Genomic DNA, 9,548 nt, shown 5'->3' with positions numbered 1-9,548 from the left:
AACCTGGACCTCAACATTATTGAAGCAGTGTGGGATAATCTTGTCAGAGAATGGAACAAAAGGTGGTCAACATCTAAAGACGCGCTTTGAATATCCTTCAAGAAGCCTGGAGAACCATACCAAATTTAAGGAATTACAAGAAAGCTGCCTGAGAGAGTTCATGTGTGTTGAAGAATAAAGAATAAATACTAAATATTTACTTTCAAGCTTGTTAGAATGTACAAACTTTTTTTTTTTTTTTTTTTTGCATTATATACTGTAGTTCCATTTATGTTTGAATTTGATAGCATCATTGCCGGTCTCTGGCTGCATGACCGCAGATGCTCGTCTCTGGATGAGTGATCTGGAACCATCATTTCGTTGTGTGCCTTGTGTACACAATGATAATGAGTTGAATCTAACATCTAACATCAAATTCAAAACTACCATACATTTTTAAGAAATCAACAAAGTTTCATAGTTTGAACATTTTACATGTGATCTTTGCAGTATTTTCTATTTAGCGTGACACTGGGTGGCTTCGCGGCCTCCGAGGGACGCGCCCTAAGTAGGCTGTATGCTTCGGAAGATGCAGCCCCTGAATTTGGACACCGTAATTGCTGTTAAGACCTGACGCATGCGCAGTCCCGTGTGGCTCGACGGAATGTTCTGGTTCTCTTGCGGAAGTCTCGCGCATACTTGGCTCGCGACCAAACTAAAAAACAGCGACTGGAGCGACGAGAAGGGAGTCAGCGGCCCTTTGGCTGAGCACGTCTGGATTTTGGAGGAAAGAAGCGTAGATTATTAAAATGACAAGTGGGTATCGATTTTTAGTTGCCTCTTTATGTAATTTGGTCGGTTGCTTGTATTCTGCGTTGTTGTTTTTGGCAGACTCTTGTTGTTCGACTTGGGTTCCGTCTATTTACTGAAATAAACGTTATTCAGTTTTACAGATTTCATACGGCATTGTCGTTTTCGATAGTAACTTAAGGATGCGGCTAATTTGCCTGTTTTTTGTGGGTTTAATGAAATACACAGGCTTATGCTTTCATGTGTTACATAACGTCCCGTTGTACGTGTGTGGCTATGGGTCGCTTGTTGTCCGGGTGTTAGTCCGAACCCTGGCCTGTTTATGTGGACCCAATTGGCAGAGCCATAACACGGATATTTTGGTTCAAACGCAGCTTGCATATTTTTATCTGCGATTATTTTCCGGTTTTGGACATGAACTCGGACAAACCGTGACAGCGGCGGATGCTTTTGCTGCTCGCTGTGCTGTTGCTGGTCGTGAAAGTGCTCCAGAGCGCCTCTCTGCCACGTCGGCTGCTTCTGTCATCTTGCAGATTATAGCCTGCTCTTTTTCTGTTTATTATTCGGCTTATAGACACATAAAAAAGCACGCAGATTTTTGATTCATTCTGTGTTTTACTGACTTTGCTTGTTGGGCTCCAACTTACATCAGATGTCTCATTAAGGTGCAGTGTGTTCATATGATGTGTGCGTGTTTTTTTTTGTCTTTTTACTGACAAGCAGGAGGAAACCAGCGTGAGCTTGCACGCCAGAAAAATGCCAAAAAGCATACTGAACAGACTAAAGGGAAGAGGAATGAAGATGGGCTGTCTGCTGCTGCCCGGAAACAGAGGTGAGCCTGCAGGGGTTTGCAGAAGATAAACCGTTTGTTTATAAATAGGCTTCAAAACAGCATGAGTTGACAAAAGTACCGCAGGTTATGGATCAGATGTACTTTATCATATATATATATATATATATATATATATATATATATATATATATATATATAATTAGTGTTGTAAGTACAAGGTAAATACATCTAATCTGTATTATACATTTAAATGAAAATTCAAGACAGCAGGAAAAATTAAGCACTGAAATTACACACTACAAAGAACAACAAAGTGTCTTTGCAAACACGTGTCTTATATTTTCCAAAAATTGTCAATAGAAGTGGAACATTTGATTATGAAGTTTATGACAGTTCAGGAGCTGCCACTGTGTAGTCTTTGTAGTGCTATATTTGCATCATAACCAGTGGCTCTTAGGACAAGTAAACTGCTCTTTGGGGCAATGGGGCTTATTTGGCTTGTTTTTTTTTTTTTCTTTTTTGTTTGAAAAAAAAAAAATCTTGTTTATGTGACAGTTCAGGGTTCTCCCTGGCTCTTTCATAGGAAGAGACTACGCATGTACGAACTATTGTTTCATTATAGTAAAGGCAATGAATCAGTCTTCCCTTACTTAACAGAAGTGCCTTTTCCTGTTATTTTTGGCCATTTAATAACAAATGTGACAAAGTAGCAAAAAAAAAAAAATAATAATGATTTTGATTTGGGTGAAAGGTCATAATGTCTTTGGTGGGCACTTGCATGCAAGAGAAGCCCTGCTATAGACTGCAAAAAAAAAAAGTCAGTACTTTTAGGCAACAAAGCAATAAGCTAAAGGTATTTAAAAAAAAAAATCTGTTAGGCAGATACTGCACATAAAGTGATTTATTTATTTATTTACTTTTTTAATCAGTGTGCGTTACAGTTGGGTGTCTCCTAAAGTCTGTCCTCTCTTGAAATGTCCCTCTTATCCTCCAGAGATGCCGAGATAATGCAACAGAAGCAGAAAAAGGCAAATGAAGCTGGGAAAGGAAGCACGAAGGCCAAGTGAAGAATGAAGTCTCAGTGTCTCAAGAACATCCCGCACTCAGCGTTCTACCTGATATTTATGAGAAAGGATCTTTCATTTTTGTCTAAACTCAAGAATCCAGGATCTGACTTTCTTCCCTATGGCAAATGACATTGTTTGTTGGAATTGTTGCTTTACTCAGTGAAATTATGTCTGAGCGAGTTAGTGGTTGTGTCACGTTGGTGCTGCATGCAGGGGAGCATCAGTGGTGTAAGGAGCAGGATAATGATGAACAATTCTCAACACAAAGCATCTATGTAACAGTTGTGTATTTTTGTACAAAAATGCCCCCTGCTGGTTTCAAATAAAGTGTATCTTTTTTTTTGTTTGTTTTATGCTTGTTCAACTTATTCACAGTATGTCCACCTTAACAGCGAGTCTTCTCCCGAAGGACCCTTGTAATGGTGACACATGCAGGTGTAGATTAAGTGTCTGCGTGGGGTCTTAAACGGTACAACAGAAGGCCTCAGGTGAGAATTCAAGAGTCACTTCATTTAACCACCTGTGTTTATAGCTGTTTACTTGTACACTGGAAAGGGGTAAAACGAGTTTTGCAAGGCACAGATCATGGTGGTACTTGAATAACCTTCAAGGCTTTAAATTGTCTTAACCCTGGATCAAGCAACGAGAGGTGTCTACCCACTGGTATGGCAAGGATAATGGAAAGCTTCGTGGAGTCATTTGTGACCTTGAAAATATGTGGATATTTTTTTGTTTTTTTTTTAAAAACATTATAGGCTTTTATTTTGTAGTAATTTTCCTCCACGTAATGTTTTGTAGTGAACTGTGGCTAACAGCAGCAAGATTAACTACACAAGCATCAAGCCCAGAGTCATGACAGTGAACTAAAACTAGGTGTGGGGGGTGACGTAGTTAACTGAAATAACTTGCAAAAATTGTGCATTCACAAAACTAAATGGGGGGGGGGGGTGAATGAAACTTTTAGCTGAGAAATACCACTATATATATATATATATATATATATATATATATATATATATATATATATATATAACATTTTGAAACAACAGCACAAATGAGCAAAACCGCTGGAAATTAAAAGTGTGGGTCCGAAGCATCATATTGTATGGCACATAACACACAAAATCAGTGAGTTGTTACTGACTATGGTTTCCACTATTCTCAAAATTGCATTCACAAACCCTCTGACTCTTGCAAAATGACCCAAATGCATTGAAACAGTTTTAACTGCTCAGGACCACACGCAGGTTGTAAAAGACAGCACCACTGAGGGTTCATTATGTAAACAGAACTTAAGAAATACTAGTAAAGTCCATATGACGTGGCCATCTTAAGGTCTACCAAAATATACATACATTATACAATAAATGGCCACAAAGAATCTACTGAAATTAGGTCAAGCTCCGTGTCCTGTTTCCTTCATACCTAAATGGGAAAATCTCAGTGTTTGTCGCCTGTCCATTGTGTTTGTGACTTATCCAGGGTAGACTCTACTCCAGCCACACAAGGACCTGAACTGGATAATTTGTTAAGGACATGGAAGGCTTGTGCCAATGAGATGGAGTCTTGGTGAAAAGAATTTACACCCTTTTCAATTCTAAGGTTTTATGTATCAGGACTTAAAAAAGATCACCTGGTCCTTATCAGGTTCTAAAATTACAAAACAAACCATATTTGTTCAGTCTTTTTCTAATTGTACTGTCACACATTTTAACATATTAACTGAGGCCTGTAGAGTCTGAGATGAAGCTCTTGGGTTTTTTGTGATTTCACTGGGCATTGCATGGTCTGACCTTGGGGTGAATTTCCTGGAAGGGCCGATGTCATGAATGTTTTCCACTTGTTACTAAGCTTTCTCACTGTAGAATGATGGACTCTGCATTGTTTGGAAATGGCTTTATGACCCTTCCTAGATTGATGGACAGCTATGATTGCACTTTTTTTTTTTTTTAAGGTCACTGCTGATGTCTTTCCTCCTTGGCAGTGTGTTAAAACACACACAAATGCTCCAGACCAGCAAACTGTCAAAGCCTCATCTTTTATAGAGACACAGTCGGTGATGATCAGTTAATCAAGTGCGTTTGATTAGCATCATCCTCTTAATTTATATGGAAGCAGTAAAGGTGTTCTGAGTTTTTCACACACTTCTGCATTTTGGCTTTGTTTTTGTTAAATCACGACATGATATCACGATATAATATCTCATTTATTGTTGGTCATCTGAGGTTGTATTTAAATAATTTAAGAACCTGCTAATCATCAGATAATTTTTTTAAGTCCTGACACATATAACCTTAGACTTGAGAGATAATTATAAGAATGTATTGAATTAATTACTTTTATTGATGTATCTATGTACCTGTGCATATGGATTTAGCTGCTTTTAAAACTGAAAATACTGTTTCTGAAACCTTTACAAACAAAATCATACATGTTAACCATGATTAAAACAACAAAAAAGTACAAATATTTGACTTATTTCTCCTCTTTGCATTTTTGATTGAGAACAAAATAAAGTTTCCCAACATACAACTGTCACATGACATATCCCCAGAAAGCCCAGGATGTCCTCTTTAGAGTACAACAGGATTCAATTGAGTTTCTTGAAAAACTTAAAAGCTGTGCATGAAAATAAAAATGTCCACTACAGAGGACAAAAGTCAATGGCCAGGGTCTCAGGAGATATATATTCAGGAAACTAGTTTAAGATGATTTGAGCTTTGTTGCATGGCACCTTATCATGTTAGAAGCAGCCATCAAAAGATGGGTGCAATGTGGTCCTAACGTCAGGGTCAGCAACAATACTCATATAGGCTGTGGTGTTTAAACGATGCTGAATGATGGGTACTCAGGGGTCCAAAATGTGCCAAGAAAACATCCCTCAGTGAGGGATGTTAGGTCTTCTCCTGAAGCCCCGAGGCCTGTGCCGAGCAAAAGGGGGCGTGTCCAAATGAAGCCTGTTTTGAGGCCCGTGGCGTTTTTCAGAATAGCACGTGACAAAAGCCAAAGGAGGCCCGGTTTTCTGAAATCACACGACTGCTGAATTATCTGATTCGAGTTGCTGAAAAAGACGTGGGAAATAGAGGAAGTGTTCTGGGTGATCTGAGTGTGATCCACTGTTATACTGGCATAATCAGAAGCACCTGGATCCTCACCTGTACACATAAGAACTTCAGTTTCAGCGCCCCTGCTTATTCAGTCCTCTGAGAGAGTTTTCTAAGGCTGTGGAAGTTATACCCAAAAGAAATAATCGCCTGAACCCCCAAACTGTCATTTTTTAAATTTGTGAATAAAAATGAATAAAGCACCCCCACCTCTACCAAGCACTTCTTGTAACTGTTGATCCACAAACACACCACACACTGTCTATAAACAATGCTTTATTAATATACCACTTAGATATACCACGATCAGCATAGATTTATTTAATCTAGTTTTACAATACATCAAATGGAGATTTTGACATAATTGCATAATTATGCTAAAAGACCCGCCAGCCAACATTAACACAACAGTATATATATATATATATATATATATATATATATATATATATATATATATATATATATATATATATATGTGGGAATGCTGTACATCAAATGTCCAGCAGATGTCAGCACTCCTAAATGAGCCGTTAAACGGGGCTTCGTGTGATCAGGCTTTTGGCGAAAGTTGGCCAGAAAGATTCGAGACATACACGTAGCCTCGTTCTACCATCACTATCCCTCACACCATTACACCAGCAGCAACCTGAACTGTTCATACGAGGCATGATGGATTCATGCTATCATGTTGCTTACGCCAAATTCTGACCCTACCATCTGGATGCTTTAGCAGAAATTGAGACTCACCAGATCAGGCAACATTTTTCCAGCCTTCTGTTGACCAATTCTGGTGAGCCTGTGTGAATCATAGCCTCAATTTCCTGTTCTTAGTTGACAGGAGTGGCACCTGGTGTCATCTTCTGCTGCTGTATCCCATCTGCTTCAAGGTTCAATGTGTTATGCTTTCAGAGATGCTCTTCTGCATACCTTGGTTGTAATGAGTGGTTATTTGAATTACTGTTGCCTTCCTATCAGCTCAAAGCAGTGTTGCCATTCTTCGCTGATCTCTGACATCAACAAGACATTTTCATCCAGAAAACTGCTGCTCACTGGATATTTTCTTGTTTTTGGACCATTCTCTGTAAAGCCCAGAGATGACTGCATAGAAAAATCTCAGCAGATCAGCATTTTCTAAAATACTCACACCAGACCATCTGGCACCAACAAGCCAGACATTTAAAATCACCTTTCTTCCCTATTCCAGTGCTAGGTTTGAGCTTCAGTTGCTGCCATTTGGGTGGATAAAACTTAACTGAACTAAATCTAGTAAATATGACAGTATGCTGCATGAGAAAAATGCAACTTTCATGAGTAAATCATACCATAAGACATAGCCTATAACTCTTTAATACAGATATGTGTAAACCATAATTATTTACTATAGTGGTAAAATGGAAATTCTTCTGTTTTATTTTTTTCTCATGTGGTCTGTCACAGCTGCTCAGACCTAATCAGAAAGGACTGTTTTCCTCTTCCTCCTACACTAATCATCCACTCTTCCTCCTCTGCCTCTCAGATTGTTTCTATTTATTGTCAGCATCAACTTTAAACTCTTGCAGGCTGTGCACTCTGGTCTGGTGTGCATTAGTTACATTACACAATTAGCAACAAAGAATGAACAATTTTGAGCTGTTGTGTTTAATAAATGACATCTGCGCTGCAGGTGAGTTTAACTTCTATCCGCTGTGGTTACCATTAGGCATTATAAGTGCATTTCTGTGCTACACGTTTTGGTTTTTGTGAATTAGAATGTGTTTAGAGGTTTACAATAAGAGGAAATTGATCTGTAAATTGTGTCTAACAAAATGAAAACTGTTTAAGAGTTGGAGAAAAAGGGGTTTTGGTCAATAAATGTAGTTAAGAATATGAGTTCAGAAAAAAACTGTAATAGTACATAAAAACTTTCTCTAAACTATTCTATAATCTATTACCTTACATAAGATATGTGACATGAGTTCAAGGGGAGGAGACTATGTGCTCTGCTTGTTTCAGTGTTGTGTAACACCGAAGCGTGCCAAATTTGTAATTAAACCACGTGTACCAGCAGACAGCGAAAGGCTGCAGTGGCATAGTTCCACCACTAGGTGGAAACAAACTCCATTGCATTGTTGAAAACAATTTTCCAGCAAAGGAATGGCAGACAAATTGTGTTAGACTGTTTTGGGACATCTTTCATTTTGAAATGCTCATTGCTTGATGCAGGGCTGAGAATCAGAATTTTTTTTTAAGACTTAATTGCTATATTTAAACATCTGACTCTCTTGAATGCAGTTAACCTGCTGGAGCACTGCTGCTATATACTGGCCAAACCTAAGCACCATAAAGTCCATAATGCTGATATTTTATTGTGTTCAGCTCTGCCTATTTATAGTCAATAATCTGTGTGCCTACTTACTGAAATCCACTGAGTATGTGTCCTCGGTTCTCAGATTACAGGGCGTATAATTAAGTCACCACTTTAGCTTTTTTTCCATCTCCGATAGCATGAGAGCAGCTGAAGAGCTGAATACTGATGAGGAGCAAATGCTAAATCAGCAGGTTGCTTAAATTCAAGAGATTTCAAACCTTATCCGCTCTCATCCACTGTACTCTACTTACAACTCAGAACAGATCTCACAAAAATTCAAGCATAAGGCCCAACAGACTGACTGTGGATTCTGGCAGGCTTTCTTAAAACAGACTAAGAGAGGAACTCAGAAGTAATGAGAGAAACAGAATGCAAAGAAAAGCAGAAGTCAGCTCCTCTAATTAAATTCATCTCTTTAGGCTCTCTCTGCTGAATTTATTGAGATATGGAAGCTTTGGGGAAAATGCATTGTTGTTGCAGGGCTGTTGCAGATAGGAGGGTACTTCATTTATGCTATTTACATTAAACTGGTCAGTGTCAAAGCACAAAAATTGGGAAGATATACTGCAGCAGCTCAGCTTTACATATGTTAAATATGGGTGCAAATTACCCATAGAAAAGGCAAGTGTAGTTTCAACCAAAGTTGAGCTTTAATTATACATTTCACACTTTTCAAAATGACCTTCAGTTGTGCTGCAGGTGAAGTTTAAAGGAAAGAAAAAGCACAAGACAAAAATAAATATATCAGAAATGATCTGAGACTGAATCAGCATGCAGAGTGCTTGTGCTAACTTATTTAGTGGACTCCCGTCTCCACAATAAGCTTAAAAAGGTTCAGCAATGTTATATCTTCATGTTGATTTAATAACTTTACATCCACAGGTGAAGGTTCCCATTGAAACACAGGGCTTTAATCTCAGAAGGGCTGGCAAACTGAATTTAGACTTGGATGGACTTGGAAGATTTATGATCTCTCATTTTCTGTAGAACATGAGAGATCACATCACATGAGAGATTTACACAACACTGTTCAGCTAATAAGATCTGGTCCTGATGTTTCACTATCAGAAGCCAGTGGTAAAGATGATTATTTCTCCATCGGTGTATATTCAGTTATGGATAATAACAAAGTGAAAAGATGTCTTCAGAAATGTCAAATTTAGCTGATCTAATAGCAGTAAAGAAAAATAAGATCTGTATCATGGTGTTGTATCACCACGGTGCTGCGCAGCTGGTGTTTGGCACTGTTGCCTCAGAGAAAGATGATCCTGGGTTTGAAGCCACCTGCCAGCTGGGGCCATCCTCCCTGCGCCTGGGTGGAATCCCTACAGGTACTCCGACTTCCTCCCATATTCCAAAGACATGCCCATTAGGTTAACTGATGTTTCTAAATTGGCTGTAAGTGTGAATGCGAGTGTGAATAATATTTCTCTGTGTTGGCCCTC

General features: G+C 38.6%; 1 protein-coding gene across 2 annotated transcripts; it reads left to right on the top strand.

The window, feature by feature from the left end:
- Positions 1-640: 640 nt before the first annotated feature.
- On the top strand, positions 641-3,002 carry serf2b (small EDRK-rich factor 2b). 2 transcript variants are annotated; one of them, XM_030722834.1, is made up of 3 exons: positions 641-795; positions 1,513-1,621; positions 2,577-3,002. In XM_030722834.1, exons 1-3 carry the CDS (start codon positions 789-791, stop codon positions 2,647-2,649), a joined length of 189 nt encoding a protein of 62 aa, XP_030578694.1. In that variant the 5' UTR covers positions 641-788; the 3' UTR covers positions 2,650-3,002. The 2 variants fall into 2 exon arrangements, with proteins under 2 accessions (XP_030578694.1, XP_030578691.1); XM_030722831.1 differs by having other exon boundaries at positions 650-795; positions 1,510-1,621.
- Positions 3,003-9,548: the final 6,546 nt, after the last annotated feature.

This window comes from Archocentrus centrarchus, chromosome 3 (assembly GCF_007364275.1).
Source record: "Archocentrus centrarchus isolate MPI-CPG fArcCen1 chromosome 3, fArcCen1, whole genome shotgun sequence".
In the NCBI taxonomy this organism is placed as follows: Eukaryota; Metazoa; Chordata; class Actinopteri; order Cichliformes; family Cichlidae; genus Archocentrus; species Archocentrus centrarchus.
This window is presented reverse-complemented; position numbering and strand designations above follow the sequence as displayed.

Bases quoted from the DNA above. Each gene is read 5' to 3' on its own strand.
- serf2b (XM_030722831.1), top strand. The intron at 1,622-2,576 runs GTGAGCCTGCAG...CTTATCCTCCAG, and splicing joins GCTGCTGCCCGGAAACAGAG to AGATGCCGAGATAATGCAAC.